Below are 18,436 nucleotides of genomic sequence, written 5' to 3'. Positions count from 1 at the left end.
AACTTGGAATGCAGCTTTCAGAGGGTAAAAAAACTTAATACGAAAAATAGTGCACAGTTGCCTTCTCCCTCTCCTCACAGTTATCTGTCAAGTATACTCTAAAGGAATAAAAATCTCACACTCATACAAAAAAACCACACAAAAAATACTAATATATATAATGTCTTACGAAGAAATTTAGTAATCAATTATGATTACACTGCATGATAATTACTAGTAGAGATCATTTTGACAATACTTGTATTTATTCATTACCTGCTTTACTTGTAAAAACCTGAAGATTCAAAGATTTAGACGCAACATCTTGGTCTTGACAGTAATCATATCCAAAATTCACAAGTCTATGAGTAAATAAAGATCACTAAATAAATCACTTCTTCATCCACAGGGATTCATCACAACACAAAGATCACAAGAACAGTCATTATGTAAGCAAAACATACTAATTAAATTATAATCAAATGTTCTCTAATGCAAGTTAAATTAGGCTTTAACTAACCCACTCAATGCTGTTAGAAATGAGAATCCCAAGACTGCACACTGTTATCAGAAACCAACTATTTTGATTATACCTGCAAACTTCAAATTCACTTACTGCAGCATTGACCAACCATTCCTATACTTTGAAGCAGAAGCAAGTTCTGATGAAGTACTGGAAATCTAAACATTCATCATACCTGAGAACTCAAAGGCTTTGCAGCCTCTCTACCATTCTTATGTCTGTAAAGCTACATTTTAATCTGCAATTAGGCACACTAATTTCAGCGGAAATACTCGAAAAGGAAAGCACAAAAATCACACTCGCATGGAACTTGTTATACCATGACATTCTTTTTCAGTCTCATGCTGCCTGCGCTTTAATGGCTTTACATATCTTTAAAATCTACAAGTCCTATTTTTGCCATGCAGAACCTGCAACAGAAGATTGTAGTCAGTCTGCTCTGGCTTTTTTGTTGTTGGTCTTTTTTTTGGTTGGTTGGTTGGGGTTTTTTCCAGAAAGGATTTTGATCCTGTAGAGATTTTCCCCTAGATCTTCCGCAATAATTTTGGAAAAAAACAAAAAAAAATAGCATTGAAGCTCTTACAAGAGTTGGATTTTTTCAGTATTAACTGCAGGAGGATACACTGCCCTTTTAGGGAAACCTGCATGTGCATAGCACCACACTGAGCCTTCTGCATAGCACTGAGACATTCTGAGAGCCACAGTTTGGGCAGGGTGGAACTCAACTACCTTCAGTTGTTGATATCTGATCTAGTAGCTTTAGCCTCCCTTTTTATTCACAAAGAGAAACAGGCCTTTTTGGAATGTAAATTCAACTGATTGAAGATAGATGAGAATGAGACGAATTATGACTGAGAGTCAGACCATCCTGACTAGTTTTTCCTCAATTAAAAGGGAGCCTTAAGGAGACAAGCTCACATGTAGTCATGTGCATGGTAGACACAGATAGAATCAGACGAATCTTAGCCTTTGAAAGTGCAGGCTGGCTGGAAATAGGATGCTGGAGGAGAAAAGAGTACAGGCAGTATCTATAGGCTCTAAAAAGGAGCTACTGGTCTGGTTAACTGCCCAGTAAAACATGTAGCAGCAATTAAAAATGGAGAGCTTCCCTTGACAGGAATTTTGACATCACCACTACAACATTAAGATTAAAAGATTAAAACAAATTGATTTAAATAGGTACAGAATACTCAGAGGAAGGATGGCTTAACCTATAACTAGCTCTTCAGACAAATAATTTTAAAAAACGGCACCAAAAAGCAGTCAAGGATTAAATTACATTTTACAGTTGACCCTGATGAAAATGAGAGGAACTGGAGGTTTGGACACAGTGTTCAAATTATTCTTATGTTCCAGTACCATGTAGGCAACTGCAAACAAAGATACTGTGGACTGGACAAATTTTACTTAGGTTTGTAAAACATTACCCTATATATTAGAAGGAAGGCAAACTAGGACATTAAAAAAGCTTACTTTAATTGTGTGTCATTTACAGAAATATCCAGGTGTGATTCCAGCTGTTAACCAAAAACAAACCAGTTATTTAGTGAGGTCAGTATACTATGATTAATATTTCAGACCAGTAAAATATGTCAAACTCACATTTCACCAGATTAAACATTTTAACAAAGTTTATTTATCCTCCTCTAATCCTTACAGTCACCCCCAAAGCCATAAAATAGCTTATTTTTAAAAAAAAAAAAATTGTGAGATATTCAACTTCCTGCATTAGAGCAAATTTCAGCCACTGGGACAAGTCTAGTAACAATGACAAGTTCAACAGTTGTAATTTTGATGTTCTGTTCTCTGTATTTTGGTCGCAACAGCTTTTCCTGTCTCGCTTAAAACTGACACAAAATTAGTACATGGTTTCTTTGTCTAGTACATTTGATAACCCTGCTTTTCAATACTTGAGTATAAGATCAATATAATGAATGTCACTTACTTCTAGGTCAGTATCTGTGCAATTCCACTGAAGTTACCTTACTGTGGCGCAATCTGAATCTGACTGAATATATTCTTGAAAAGAATATAATGCAAAAAAACCCAAATGGAAAAACAAAACCCAGTTTTCCTCTGCAAAAGTTGCAATAATAAAAGACAGTGAAACAGATCTCTGTGTCAGTTCCTGGAACACATAATTACATCCCATTCAAAACCATTGTATAATAAAATACTCATGACTTACTATTGAGACAAAGTTTTCATCAGGATAAAACTGGACACATTTTAAAGTACTCTTTGATTCCTGGAATTAAGAGGATGTGTTTTGTAACTGATAAAATAGAAAGCATATCATATAGACTGAAAAGTGATTGGATACTCCACACCGTTCTGCACACTCAACCCGCTTTGCTAACAGATATGCAGAAGTTAGGGGACAAAAGACGACTTTAAAAACCACATATAACCCCCCACAATAGCACTATGACATGCTTCCTTCCTGTCCCAGATCATTATCTGCCAATCATCTATAATTGCGTGGGCCTTCACTTGAAGCATAGCATTACATGTCTCACACACACACACACACATTCGAGAAAGTTAAAAAAACATTTTCCATAACTACCTATATAGCAAAATGAACTGTATCTTACATTGGTCAGTTTAAAAAGGGTATCTCAGAAACAAAAACAGGAATACATTTCTCATCACAGTTCACTTCCTGTTATTTCCTAACACTCATATTTTTTTTGGTGGCTAAGAAGAGTTAAGAAAAATCAATTTTCATTTACATAGAATACATCAAGTGCAAATAGTCCCTCAAACAAAACAAACAAACAAAAAAACCAAACCCAAAGAGTTTCAGCATTTCTAGCTAAGAACCTGCCCTCATTTGGTCACTCAATAAGTCTGTGTACAACATACTTTCTAGATGTGAATTCTCTAGAACAGGGGTATTATACTCAAGAGAGTTTTTGTTAGATTTAGATTCTTTTGAATAAAAGACCTTTTTAAAGCCAAAAAACCTAACAAACCCACCCTTTTTATAGAAAGCACTAAGACCACCAGTCTTCTTGCAATGTACTATGCACAAATAGCAGTTAAGGCAAATCTGGCTTTTGCTTCAGGTTATTTGAGGCGGAAACAAGACAGACTATTCTAATGAAAAACAAACTCACACTATTATTACCCCCACACTCAAAACTTTACTGTCATGAGACAGACAGAAACAAAACTACTAGAATGACTTTCATCTCACCTTTGGAACAATGTAGAAGAGCCTTTGTTCCACCATATCCCATTGTGCCCAAATAAGATCATCTGCAACTCTGGCTCTTGGAAGCTGACCTGAGTTTTGAATTACCTAAAGCCAAAGAAAGAACATTAGAAGTCATCAAATAAGGTTCTATAACAATTACACAGAGTCCATGCTTTAAAGAGAAAAGCAACGACAGAAGAGGCGCAAATACTAAGGTGCTTGGAGGGAATATGCTACTTTTTAGCTGCACAAAGTCCATCTTTGTTGCGTGCAAGGTGCTCAGTTTAAAGAGATCAGAAGCACAGTTACACCTACTACCAAATATTTTCTTTGAGATTTCCTTGCTTGCAAGAAATTCACCACTTAAGCTGCTCAAAGGGAAGAAAGAAAAACAGATGGCACCCTTCATCACAGAGAAGGGGAGAGGAGTGAAATACCACAGTCAGTTCAGAACCAGTTACATTAACTATTGAAGGAAGATGTGTTCGCTCCAGAACGGATTTCTGTACAAAGTCTCAGCCACATGATGGAGAGTACTGGCAGTAGGAAAAGGGCTAGAATTGTGGAAAACTGTTGGGATTGTATAAATGCACTTTTGAAAGTTGTAGGGAGATTTCATGTCAACCAAAACAAATCTGTTTGTTAGAAAGAAATCAGATTTATCTTAGTCTTTACTTCACTACTGTAGTCTAGCATATAAAACTCACCTGCTTTAAAAGCAATGATAAACTTTGAGAAAACCATGAAAGACTTCAAAGTGACTGAAAATCAGGACTTTAACTTTTTCCTTCCAAACCTATATTTGTCTCCATAAAGTGAAACATGGGCTTTCATGACACAATTTTTTACTATATTAGATGTATGTTTATTAATAATAAGTCTTTTAAGCAAAACATCCACAATTTGTTGAAGACAAATTCATGTTAACAACAGGAAAAGGAGATGAGGGGAAAAAGAGACTGGAACATTCACAGTACTTGGAGTAAATCTAAGTTTTATGCCTTTTGTTTGTTTACTTGTTTTTTAGATGAAATCTTTACTGGGACACACAGACTCCCAAAAGGCAAAGATAGGAAGGTGACTCTGCAAATATTTTAAATGGTTTAAAAATTAATACACACTATATTTACTCCCAACTTCTAACATACAGACGCATTCAACAACAAACAAAACCCAATAAAATAAGTAACTTTCCTCATAGCTTACACAAGTATACAGGTTTTTCAATCAGCTTTGTGGTTAGCTGCATAAGCTGCCACACTATCAATACTTTCTTTAATATACTTTCTGTTGCCCGAGTATAAAAATACAGAGACAGTTAGCTAAAATTACAAATGTTTAAATTTTCAATTAAAGCAAAAAAACTCAAAAGCCAAGATTTTTCAAGTCTTACCACTTTGTGTTCTTCTTCTGCAACAACATGAATGTCAAATTGTTCAATATCTTTAAAATATATTTAAAAAAAAATCATTACAAACATACATTTTTATATGCTTTTATACAGCTTATTAAACAATCTCACTTCTTAGAATGCTATAAGAACACATTAGGGCCAGGAAAGTTTAACTCAGTGTAAGAGGAAATCTGTGATATACGAACACAGGTGCCTATGCAGACACACGGCCTCTCCTCCATTCCTGAGCCGAGGGTGGCCTCAGCCATACCACCTCGTGGAAACAGTTCTCTGCCCACATCAGCGCAGCACCGTCAGGAAGAGTGCCGACTGAAACATGCCAAACCAAGCCAAGGAGCACACTTATAAAAAAAGAGCATGCAGAGCTGCATGCCTGTGCCTGAGACTACACCCTAGCCCTGTTTCACTTCCTAGCATGAATACCACCTCACCACGCAAAATTCCTAAAAGTTATTGGTGGTTTGCCTATGCGAAGGGTGCCAGATTCACCCAGCAGATGTTATACATGTTTCTGATATAGTTCACAGCATTTTGTGAATGTATTAGGAGGTGAACTCTGCCCACCTAAATGCAGCTACCTAAAGGTTGGTGTCTAGCTTAGCAGAGAAGATGGGCCTCTCCAAAAAGATGGGAAAAGCGATCTCTCTCTATAATAAGACTGAAAAGCAAGAGGGATAAACAGCCTTTTCCAAGTGTCCACCTCTATCCATTCCCTCCCATTAGATTAGGCTGAACATGCAAGTTAGCTGAATCCAAGGAACTATTGTCCTATTCTTATGCCACTTGTCACGCGTTAAATCACATAGTCAATCTCTCATAGTCAGTCAATCTGCTCTGAATTTATATAGGCAGCTATAAAAGTCTCTTTTAGCTTTTTTAGAAATAAAGATAACTGATGAATGCATGAATTAAGCAAATAATTGCAATCAAAGCTGGTCATTCTGCTAACATTGAAAAAAAAAACCCATTAAATTATACAGTTTTTGAAAGACATTTGGAATACCTAGAATAGCTCACACCCTTTTTTTTTCCCCCTGTTTTTTTTCCCCCAATAAAAGTCTACCAAAAATATAATCTATAATGATCATCTTAAAGTAAAAGAATAGTGATGTACTTTCAAAATATTAACTCACATTTGTCTTCTGAAACTAGCAAGAGGCGACTTTCTGTAGAGGTATTTCTGCCTTCAACTGGATAAAGAAACTATACAGAAAGTTTCAAAAAAGTAAGTAAATAACCAAAGTAGTTTAGAACACTGATCTAAAATGTTGTGGGTTTTTTTTTTTTAGCTGGATGTTTACATACTTATGTTTACATATTTTCAAATTAAGACAGGCACACTAATGATATTTAATTAATAAAAATAGCTATTATTACAGACTAATAGTCACCAATCACTATAATTGCAAGCTTCGGGGGACTGAAGAGAAATAAAAAAAGTAGCCTTCATGTCAGAGAAATATTCTACATCAAACATTTTATGAAGTTTCTCATTTTTTTCATTCTATGAAGAAACACGGGCACACTATCTCTGTAACAGCTGCAAGATAACATGAGATATTTCTGCACTCAACCACTTTTTCTCTCTAGCATAGTGGATTAAAAAGCTTTACGTTTAGATTAGTTGAATAATTACCTGTACTCGAACACAGCTATCCACAGCCTTTAGGACTCTCACGTTATTAATGGGATGAATTTCAATTAGCAAGGTTAAATACTTGGATACTGCAAAAAGAACATGTTTTAGATAGCGTTATCTTGCATACACAATTTTGTTTTCTAAACAGAAATTACGTGGGGAAAAAAGGCAAAAGGGTACAATATTTCTAAGAGTACTAAAACAATCCACTTGTAGTACCTGACTGTAATAGCCGACTTATTCTTTCTTCCTCTGTATATTGACGGAAGCTGACCGCTAAGGGGAAAAAAAAAAACAATACAACCACAGTGAGCATGCATATTCGATATTAATCTTATTAAACACTCTTGGAGAGCAAGCATCACAATTTTTTTTTTTACCAAAACGTGTATCTTAAAGGAACAACAGAAGCTCTTCTAGATATAGGAGGTATGTATAAATGCAGGAAGGGGATGTGAACAAAGGATCAGTATGTCTTAGATTTTTGTTTTAATAAAACAGCAATATCATTACAGCTGTGTCTTTATGTTGGTGATGGATCCACTGAAATGCATAGACTGCTGTGGGAAACATATGGGTCAAAATAGATTTAAATAATTCTAGATCCAAATGTATCATGCTACTAAACTAAATCATCTTTACTATGACAAAAAAATTTAATGATAAAACACATATTTACCCAATAACGTCCTTTCATTGTTGACCGAACAACTGATTATGCGTAGATCCCTCTCAAACATATAGAGGTGCTATAGAGAAACACATTAATGCTAATAAATTATTTTTTTAACTATATAAAGAAAAGGATCTAATTACTTCTCCTTAGGAAAACACTGCTGACCAGTACACCATTTTTATTTTTAAAGCAAATTATTTCACAGCCAGAACCATATTTCAAGCCTCAATTATATCAGTTCTCCTTTTTCTCATTCTCAAGAATTTGTTTGTTTCTTACTGGTTCTTTTGAGCTCTATGTTGCCACTGGAGCAGCATAGCAGACCTTTATGTAAATATGAAATTTCACCCATTTCATACTGTTATGGGGACACCTGCAAAGGCCTGTTATCATTATTCCAGCCACTGAATTGCAGTACATTCAGTTTTAAAATAATTTCTTACAAATGGTAGCACCAAACAGACTGATGATGCACACATAACAAAGAAAACCCAAAACATTTACTTCTTAGCACACATGTTCAGTGTGAAGAGGAGTGGAAAGGGCTTGAATTGGTTGTTTAGAAATAAAGATAGCAGACATGATGCTTTACTACTCCCAAGTCATTCAGATGTTCTGTAATGTTCTGCATCTCAATACTATTGAGCATCGAGTACCTTCTCTGGTCTTTCCTCTGTTTCAAACAAGTACATACTCCTTAAGGACATAACATACTATGTTGCATCAGGCATCAAAATCTGAAACACTACAGCACTGTCTTCACCAGGGAGAAGCCTAGTATCGCTCTCACCTCATTTTGTTTAGTCTGAAGATCGTACAATCCAATATGAGTATTTCTCTGATTTCCCTATGGATAAAAACAAATTAGCACTTGCAATGTAAATATATACAAAGTTAAACATTGTTTTTATTTTTTTCCTACTTCCCTCTCCTCTTCCCCCCGCCCCTTGACACACATCCTCACACACTTCCCTGTCCTATAAACAGGCAGTTAATGATCTCATTCCAAGAAAGCGAGGCAAGAAAGAGAACGAAGATTTTTTTTTTTCCTTTTAGAACTAACACATGCGATAAAGCTGAAATGTGGCCAATCCACAGCCCACGTTGCATAAGCCAAGTGCTTCTCCCTAGTTCTAAACTGGTTTTAGTTATAGGCAGTAGGGCCAGGAAGAGAGATGTCTGTACAAGAATGAAAGGGGATGCTATGGCCCCTGGAAGATTTAAGGCTGGTACTCCAAACCCCACCAACTCGGTGGGTCATTGCTCCAAAAGGGAGCACAGAAACATCAAACATGACCAAACACAGCTTGCAGGGATCTGGCTGCAGACTGGAAAAAGAATTTCAGCTCTGCCTTAGGAAATGATTGTTTGAAGGCTAAATATATTTCACAAGCTCAGATGACACCATTAGCCTGCTGTCTTTGAAAAGAAACATAACACATTCTAACTTATTGATAATAACATACAATGATTTTGTTTGGGGCACTTCTAAGACTACACCGATCAAAACTTTTCTTCTTGGTAATTTTTACCATGCTTTAAATTTTCAAAATATTTAAAAACAAAAATTAAAAATAAATTCTGCTTGGCAGCATATATTGCATATCAAATCAAGCGGAAGTCTATTAATGTACTCTAGGTATAGGCACTAAATTGCTAAACTGTTGAAATGAAATCCAGCCACATAGGCTTGTATTCAAACAGTGAGCATCGTTGTTTTTAATTACAGCTTGGGGGGAGAGGGGAGAAATCTGTGGTTATGTACAAAGTTATGGCATCTTGCTTTGTGAAGTTAAAACAAAAGCCTGAGTATTCTCTTCCTAAGGGGTCTGAGTGTCTCATTATGTTGTGACAATGACAAAAGTCTTTGACTTCTGATTTAAACTAGGAAAACAAAATGTCTTTATATTAAGACACAGACTTCCAGCCTCCTAATTTAAGGTTAAGCAAGTGCTTTCAAAAATAACCTTTCTTTCCAAGTGTGTCTGAAACGCTAACATCCTCTGTACTTAGCTACTGAAAAATATACTTTACAAGACTGGTAACAGGACTACATCAGTGCCTGTATCTGTGTATAAGCTAAGACACTTGTTTTCATGTTTACTCTAAAGATTCTTGTATTGCCTTGCAAAATAGAAGCGCTGGCACTTTCTGTTAAAAATATCTTCCTTTACACCAACTATCAATGTCATGAAAGACAGACACTGTCAAAACCACAGTACAATGCAATGTCTAAAATAAGCTTGAAAATAAAGCTCATTCTCCACCTTCCCCCGATTTCACGCAGAATGCAGTTGATTTTCTTCCACTTAGCAGACAAAGGTTGTTTTCTATTTGTATCTATTAGGAAACAAGCCAGGGCAGCTCAGTTTAGTTTACATCCTTGTTCGTGCGCTATCCTCACTGACAATGTCACAGCTACAGTTTGCTGCTATAAAACCAACAGGAAAGGCTCACAGACATATAGCTGTGTCTTGCAAAAGTGGTAGCTCATTAGTTATAAACAGTTTATCATGAAGGGGGGGAGAGAGAGAGAGAGAAAGAGAAAGAGATACTCCCTTAACAACTCAGTAAGATCTGTAGTTTGTTAGAAGCTGTAATTACATGGTGATTTCTCCAACATAAGTTTAAGGAAAGAGGAGGACTAGCTGCAGACACTAGAAGCAGTCTGTTTTCCCCAGGTAAGCTTTCCAGTGTGATCATGTATATTAGCAGAACAGAATAGCAAAGCGCAAAGAATACTTATATTTTAGAACAAGTTTGTAAAAATTTAAAAGAAGTGTCAAATCGGGGCCTAAAACTACTTGACATTCACTAAGATGCATACACCAAGACTCTTTTTTTTCTATGTAAATATGAATGGATACTACTCTTAAAAGGTTTGCAATAAACTCCAAAACCACAGAACTATACCCACACTTTGTCAATGGACTGTTTCAGAAAAGGAAACATTTGGATTGAATCCTTATTAAGTCAGTAGTAAAGTGTAAAAAGACAGACACAGACACACAATTCTCCCAACACTTGCTATTTTTTAGCATTCTACTCTTGAGAGAAAGAAAAAAATTCAGTCCTGCTTTAAGGTATCACAGTCCCAAGGTGTGACTGCAGCTGACACAGACATAACTAATGTAATAAAATGTAATAAAAGCACAGACATCAGGAAAGGCACAGCATTAGCAGCTCAGGACCCAGCCTGTTCAGGATACTGGGTATGCAGCTATGCAGCTACAGTGTGGGCCCCCATATGTGCTCCTACCAATATACAAGCCACCTAGACTAACACGAGCTTTGGGGCAGACATACCCACATGTTCTTATCATGCACGCAGAGAAGCGTGGAGGTATTGACTCCCATCGACATCAATAGCATCTAAGTGGATACCAACACTTTCAGCTGATGAGCAGGATTTTTATTGATCCAAGAAAGAAATGCATACCACACACTATGAACAACTTCTCTCTGGGAGAAGCATCATATATTTAATGCAATACCACCTTAAGATACGTTTGTTCTTTGTGAGAAAACTCCAGGAAGTATCTTCCAGTTTGCCCACTAGCAAGTGCAAAAAAACACTTATAGTAGAAGCAAACAAAATATGTCAGCATCCTTCCCAACAGAGGAATAAATAGAGGCTGGTTCTTCAGCAGGCTGACTCACTCAGGAGAAAAAGATCAGACTACTTTATCATGGTAAGAGACCAAGAAAATAAAAAGCAGCAGCATCTCCTTTGGGATGGCATTTGAGAGGTAAAAACTGCAGCACAGCTGTGCAGTTTGCTAGTTCCAGTTCTCAGGTTTCGTCATCCAGCCATTCCTACCACACAGGTTGCAGAGGTCACTTTATTCCCAAAATTAGGAAAGAGAAACTACTGCAAACATTTTCAGTGACCTCCTATGCAGCCTTTACCTCTAGGTTTGGGGAACTAAGCCTAGATGTTTAAATCCTCCTGACAGTCATTGCCCTATTCAGTCAATGGAGTCTAATGAGTATTTGTCCACCTCCGCCACCCCACACACCTCCTCCCAAAATACAGGCTACACGTGGCCAGTTCTCTAAACTCCACCAACTGCTTTGACCAGATCCCTGCTGACTACAATGGGAACTTAGACACCTAGCACGCAGGCAGACACCTACGTTTAGACGTGTAAACCTCGAGCTACAGCTCACCCCTTGTGCCAGCTGCAAGAGCCTGAACAGCATACAAGGCAGTTGGAGTCTGCTGTTAGAAGCCTAAAAAAGCTTAGTGTGAGATTCCATAGATGCTAGAAAGCAGCAACATCACATATATGCAGTACCAGATTTCCTGTTGGGAGCTACATGGGTTACTTTCATTATGTCTTTCTAGAGTATTGAGCAATGCAAAAAAAAACACTTGACACATTCTTTAGTGTTGTTTTTATGGTTACTGCTGTCTTGTACAGACTCCCCTTCCTATGCTTGTACTAAAGGAAACATCCACCCACAGTTAAAGAGTATTATACCTTGATGAAGGCCTCACCTCTTCCCTTAACCCTAGGGAAGCTGCAGAGTTTTAGCATTGTTTAGCGGGAGGGGAACAAAAGGTAGCCCTATTCTACTGGAGTCTGCTATCTCCAATCTGTACTCTTCAAGAACCAAGATCCTCCAAAATCCACCTGGGTCTACAGATTTCGCCGAGATGCACAGCAAAGAACCACAGCTTCTCTCATCACAGGGAAACCTCAAACCATTTAAAAATCTCTTGGAACTACAGGCGTTTCAACCTAAAAGCTATACATATGCCATGGAGAACAGAATTCTATGTTAAAAAGGATAGCTCTAGATAATTCAAGACATCAAATAAACAAGAGTTACTTCAGACTACTTGCAATAAAGTGCTAAGAAGAAAGGCAGAAGCAGAGTTAGTGTTAGATAAATGGCATCTTAACATATATATTGGTAGGAGGAAACGTATTTAACTAATGCAGTGCACATAAATTTAATAGTCAGACTTCCCTGAGAAATTCTGAGGGTGAAAGAATGTGCTGCTTATTAAGAGTTGATCTGTTAAAGAAATGGCATTTCATTCAGGGTGAGATTCTGGCCCCCAAAAAAATCAACAGCAAAAACACTATGGACTTAATCAGGTCAGTACTTTACTCTCCATTTCATCATTCTTTACCTTTGTTTGAAGTGGAGACAGGTATTTTCCCATTGCCCAACCCCCCAAGTTGTAATCAGTCGAGTTTTCATGTTCTAACCCTCACTGCAAGAAGTTTTAAACTACGACAACTCAATTAGGCATAGATACACATACAAAGTTATCCTCTGCTCTATTTTTATTAAGTTCCAAGACAGACTTACCTTCCACGTATAAATAATTTTTCCATTTCTTTCAACATTTACAACGTAGAGCGCTGATGAATTCTCAGAAGTACCTGAAATGATAAGTATCAAAAGGCACAGGATTTTCATTTGAGCTGAAATTTCATCATACAATTTATGCACACTTTAAGCAAAGATACTAAATACACTTTTAGATATAAATACTTCTTCGTACATGCCAAAATTACTCCCTTCTGGAAACAGAGAGAGACTTTCTTACACCATGATTTTCTGATAAACTTCAACACAAAATAGTTAAGGGGTTTCAAAACACACAGGAAAGAATTATTTACATAAACTCCTAACTCTTCATTATAATTGTGATTCTAATGGCCACTACCTTTTGTGATGAAAATGGAATGTGCTTTTCACTATCTTCCATTCACAGAAAAAAAAAAAAAATTGCATTTATCCATTATACACAACATGGGATTCAAACAGTTAAGTTGCACTCTGATCCTCAGAACATTACAGGGAGATAGAACTAGCCCGACAGAAAGTGTCACTTGCTCCCACCTGCCTCTTCAGCATCCCAAAGGAACGCCTGGAAATAAACTACATCTTCAGAGATTAGCTCTACAACAACAGCCCCCCAAGAACCACAAGATTAAGCACCATATATATATGCAACGTACCTACAGGTACAAGGGAATTAAGCAATGCAGGACAAGAGATACGATGTGGGGTGTGAATGAAAGAGTAGGGTTAAAAGGGAAACAGATAAGCAGGAAGCTAGGATGGACTCAGAAAGAGAAGAATGCATCTGGACAAAGCAGCGCGAAATAAAAAGTAAAGGAAAATGCCAGAAAAAAAAGATAAAATGTTGTACTCAAGATGACAAAAATGCATGCTTCCCTGATGCTGCTTTTCTGTTTTCTAATCACTGCAGCCACCAAAAATGTGTTTATCTCAGATGGAACTTTCATCAAAACTGGAAATTTTGCCCTTAAAAGGTTGACAGCTGCATGATTGGTCCTAGTTTTAAAATAAAGGTAGCCTATAGTTGAGTAATCATCAACAAAAACAATTCTCCACAACTCTCGGCAAGCATTTAGCCAAGTTCGACACTATTTACTTTGCAGTTATCACAAAGCATTGATAGAAGGAAGACATGTGAAACTTAGTTTCACATGCCTGATACTACGAACTGGCTTGTACAGCTTGCAGTGATAAGAAAAAAACTTTTTACAAGTATTATCAGAAGGAAATAAATTCTGTATTTTGTTGTGGGAGGACAATGAAAATCCTTACTGTACATTTAACGACGCATCACTTTCTACTGGTTTCAGATCAAAGTACACTACAAAACCACTACATTAGGGCTAGCCAGTGACGACTGAGAAAGTCTCAGATAACCATATATTCTGCTCTTCTTTTAGTGGAAACTTCCCAGAATTTAACCACCACCTCAAACTTTCAAGATGAGTACTACAGTCTCCACACTTCTCTTTCATACAATACTTCCTCAGAACAGAATTTAACTAGAGAAGAAGGTCCACAAGAAATCTCCATGTCAATGAGCTTCTCCATCACCCAACACAGAGATCTTAAAAGTGTTGAAAAAGTTCTGTGTCAGAAGCAAGTTTCATGCCACTGAACATTGTCAGCGGGAATATGGAGCCAAAGAAGAAGTAGCAATCATCTCCGCCCTTGGAAAGTCCTGCAGTACAACTCTGCAGAATTACAATTTCTTCCTCATCCCCACAGCTTAGACCAGCAGATGAAGGGCTGCAAAAGAACCAACCCAACCTGCCTGCCCAGCAAACAACACTTATCAACATACTCAGGAGAATGCAGAGTTTGATTTCCTGAAGGCCATTATACGCAGCTCATACAAAAATAAAGAGAACAAGGTTGGTTCTCTACACTTGCCGCTGCCCTCCCATCATCATAGCTCCCAGCTCTCATGCAACTAGAAATCCTCACACACTATCAAGGGCTTTCAAGTCCTCAGGAAAGAAAATAATAAATATGAATAACTATAACATCTGAAACCACTGACACAAAAGTACCACGACTCCTAAAAATTATTTGCTTTCTGTGAATAGGTATTTCTTTGATGTTTAAATGAATCTTTTCAAATTTCTACCTCCCACCTTCACATTCCTAATACAACAGCACTACATCAGGGGATAAAGTTGGTATACGCAGACAAAAATTGAAAGGCATACAGCAATGCTGGTATCTGATCAGGTGCACCTTCCAACCTAGATTCTTCTGTATTACCAGGGGCATTTACTGAATGAAGAGTCTACATTACATTTTAAAAAGCTGAATGCAATTGTCCCTTTCCCAAACATAGGTCAGCAGCATTTTGCGATCTTTATGACATAAACGCATAGGTTAATTGACTCATTGAATTCATCACAGATGAACTGATAAATTCATAGATGAATTGATTATGCATGGAGAATTTCAGAATTTTACATCATTCAACAGCTGTTCAGTAAACTATCTAGTATATGTGAAATAATTTTTAACAGATTTTGTAACTGATGGCTTGGTAAATAGTTTTCTTTTATAAAACCAAAAAAAGTTGTTACTTTCTGGTTTACCTCCAACCAAGTTCTTACGAAACTATTTGATAACATGCCCTCAACATGAGAAGCAAGTTAAATATTTTGAGTTAATTAAAAGCAACCAAAGGAGCTGAGGTTTCAAGTTCATCACATGGTGCATCAATGACCATCTATTTCTACTGAAGTAATAATTATTAGAGTCTTGTTTTTTTTTTTTTAGACTAAGGTTTCCATCATTTTCTGAAAAGCAGAACTGAGCCAGCTGTCCTGCAGATGAATGAGAACAAACACAAGCAAAAAACCACAGGGCCAAGAATACGGTGGGGTCATTCTTTTTTCCCAACCACTACATCAAGCGCTCGCTACGCTAGCTATCGCACACTGCTGTGATAGCTAACACTTTATCTAATTTTAACTAGCACTCGTTTACCACGTAGACAAAAGTGTTCGAGTGTTTTTTTCCCCCTGCCTGAAAGGGAGAGGGAGTCGTGCTAAGTCTTTTTGGGGGGGAGGAAAGAAAAAAAAAGGCAAAAACCCAAACAAACACGTGTGAAGAAGCAGAAGAAACAAACAAGCTGCGGAGGGCAGCGGACGTGCAGAAGTGCTTTCGGCACGTGAGAAGTTCCTTGAGGACATCAGACTTCCCCGCCTCAAGTACCCGGCCACAGGCACCCAGGGGCAGAGCCCCTCGCCGACAGGCGGCCCGGGGGCGGGCGTACCTCGCTCCTCTAGAGCCCGGCCGAGGGGGGGGCAGCGGCCGATCCCCGCACCCCGCTCCGGAGGGGGTACACCCCGCCGCCATTAGCCCCGACCCCCTCGCGGCCGGAGGCGGCGCGGCCCTGGCTGGAAGGCGCAGGCCCCTGGGGAGCCGCACCCGGGGGTCTCGCCTCAGGCCCGGCTCCTCCGCCCGCGGGAGAGGGCAGCGCACGCAGGTGGCTAGGAGCGAGCGGGCGGGTGGGCGGCCGGAGGGAGGGAGGGAGGGAGGGAGGGGGCTCTCTTCGGCCCTCCCCGGGGAGCGCGGAAGCGGGCGGCCCCGCCACAGCGGAGCCCGCCGGAGCAGCGCCATCCGCCGCGGCGTTACCTAGAGCCGCGGCCCAACCCCGCGCTGCCAGCCAGGGGACCACATCCCTCTGCAGGTCAAACTCGGCTACCAGGTGAAGCAGCATAGGGCCCTCCTCTCGCCCCGGTCCACATGGGACACGGAGCGGCCGCCGGCCCAGCGCGGCTCCGCTCCGGCCGCCGGAGCTCCCCGCCCCACCGCACCGGCTCCTGCAGGGCGGCCGCCGCCATGGGCCCGCCCGCTCGGATCGCCTCGGCGTCCATTGGGCGCGGCGGGTGTCACCCTGCTGTCGGCGGCGCGGAGTGGCTGGGCACGCTCCCGCCTTCCTCCGTCCCCCTCAGCCGGCGGCGGGGCGGGCTTGCTGAGGGGTTCCGGTGGTGCTGGTCCCGCCCCGAGGCCCCGTGGTCTTCCGCTGCCTACCGGGGGACGGGGGCAGCGGGGACAGCACCCCAGAGCCCCGCCACGGGGGCAGCCTGCGCGCAGGTGACCGGGGGGGCTTCAGGTGGAGTCGAAGGCCCTGGTTTGCCCGTTGGAGCTGGCGCCCAGGCTCCTCCCGAGGCATGCTGGAAGAAGGGGAGATCCTTTTGAAGCTGCACTCACAGGGTGACTCAGAGTGGCTTAAGCAGTTGCCTGTGCGTGAGGTCTGGTGTGAAGCTTCAGCCGCCCAGTGTCCGCTGATCCGAAGGCTCCAGCCATCTGTTACCCTCCTTGCGTTCTCTCTGGTACTGTTAGGTGTTTTCCAGAATTTCCAGCAGCATCCCTGTTTTCTGAGGTTATGCACTCTGCAATTGCTTGTTGAATAGATCGAGTCTTGGTGTGCAGACTGCTTTGGCAGAGCTCAGGATGTCCTCTCAGACTAGGCCTGGCCTGATCCTACTTTTCATCTGTCTACTAGCAAAGGAGGTAAAGCTTAGTGTAATCTTAGGGTTTTTTGAGGTTTGCTTGGTTGGGGTTTTTTTAGCTTTTGAAAATATTTGTAGTGCTGATAAGATGCTACTCTATGGCTATCTATAGCCTGCCTGCCTGTAATTACCATTTCCCTTCTGACATGCACTGGCTGATGTCAGCCAGCTAAAAGTGGCATAAAAGTGGATAGGCTGTAAGGGCACACACCAAGCTAGGTGTACGCCGAGTACAGAACAGCTTGACCCAGTTCTAAGAGGTAATCCAGTACCAAGTTTTTTGCCCTCATTGCTGAGCTTTGGAGCTATATAAAGACCAGATGAGAATCAGGTATGTCTGCAAAGTACGGATGAAAGGCAAGTTGATAATCAAAATGCAAAGCAGACATATGTTTTCTCTCAAACTCCGTATTGCCAACTTTTACAATTTTATCACAAGTTTCATAATCAGAATTATTCTTAAAGCTCCTTGGATCAAGTGGTTGTGCAAGAATTTCAGCTTATATTTTCACTGTTGTGAAATAAAGCTTGAAAATGCGACTGGAATATTTATTTCAGAGGCAAAAGTAGAAAACAGACAAAAGGTCCCAAATGGATGCATTTTTTAATAGATGGGGTGGGGCTAATTCATGATAATGAGTATTTGGGAATGACACAACCGGAGAGGCAAGCAACGGAGGGAAACAAAGCCAACAAAATGACTGATTCTGTAAGTATGTGCGAAAAGGGAAATTTTCACATGGAGAAAATCTCCTGTGCCCAGAGCTATAGAGTGCATTTAAGGCCAGGATGAGGCCAACAGGCAGAATTTTTGCTTCTGCTGTAAAACAAAACAAAAAGAAATGTGGAGATGGGTAACAAACAGTCTATCTATGACAGCAGGCACTCCAAATGCAAAAGGAAAAGAAAGCAAATTAATATAGCTGCCTAGTTTGATGGCCCTGCATTTGAAAAAAAAATAAAACAACCGTCACTGTTCTTTTGTTTCAAAATCAGCCATGTCACTTATTATAGTTCTTGAAAGAGAGCCCACATAACTGATGGATGAATTATTCTCTAACATTTACAGACCGAGAATCGTATGACAAAGCTCTTCCAGACTATCTTACACAATATGTGAAAGGCCTTGCGGACAGTAGGAGCTGTGTGGAGTTAACCAGAGTAACTGCTCGGTCT

The 18,436-nt window shown here is 39.7% G+C and overlaps 1 protein-coding gene across 1 annotated transcript in view; it reads right to left on the bottom strand.

The window, feature by feature from the left end:
- Window positions 1-16,588, bottom strand: part of GSAP (gamma-secretase activating protein) — a 48,241-nt gene extending 31,653 nt beyond the window's left edge. The window contains exons 1-12 of the mRNA XM_075144621.1: window positions 16,380-16,588; window positions 12,759-12,832; window positions 8,224-8,280; window positions 7,437-7,506; window positions 6,977-7,033; window positions 6,755-6,843; window positions 6,252-6,321; window positions 5,098-5,147; window positions 3,705-3,809; window positions 2,691-2,750; window positions 1,976-2,019; window positions 256-341 (exon numbers count right to left, since the gene is read on the bottom strand). Coding sequence (XP_075000722.1) covers window positions 256-341; window positions 1,976-2,019; window positions 2,691-2,750; window positions 3,705-3,809; window positions 5,098-5,147; window positions 6,252-6,321; window positions 6,755-6,843; window positions 6,977-7,033; window positions 7,437-7,506; window positions 8,224-8,280; window positions 12,759-12,832; window positions 16,380-16,464 — 847 coding nt within the window. The 5' untranslated portion in view covers window positions 16,465-16,588. The remainder of the gene's footprint in view (window positions 1-255; window positions 342-1,975; window positions 2,020-2,690; window positions 2,751-3,704; window positions 3,810-5,097; window positions 5,148-6,251; window positions 6,322-6,754; window positions 6,844-6,976; window positions 7,034-7,436; window positions 7,507-8,223; window positions 8,281-12,758; window positions 12,833-16,379) is intronic.
- Window positions 16,589-18,436: the final 1,848 nt, after the last annotated feature.

The sequence above is a fragment of the Calonectris borealis genome, chromosome 1 (genome assembly GCF_964195595.1).
Source record: "Calonectris borealis chromosome 1, bCalBor7.hap1.2, whole genome shotgun sequence".
NCBI classification, from domain to species: Eukaryota; Metazoa; Chordata; class Aves; order Procellariiformes; family Procellariidae; genus Calonectris; species Calonectris borealis.
The sequence above is the reverse complement of the archived record's forward strand: the minus strand, read 5'-3'. Positions and strand labels throughout refer to the sequence as shown.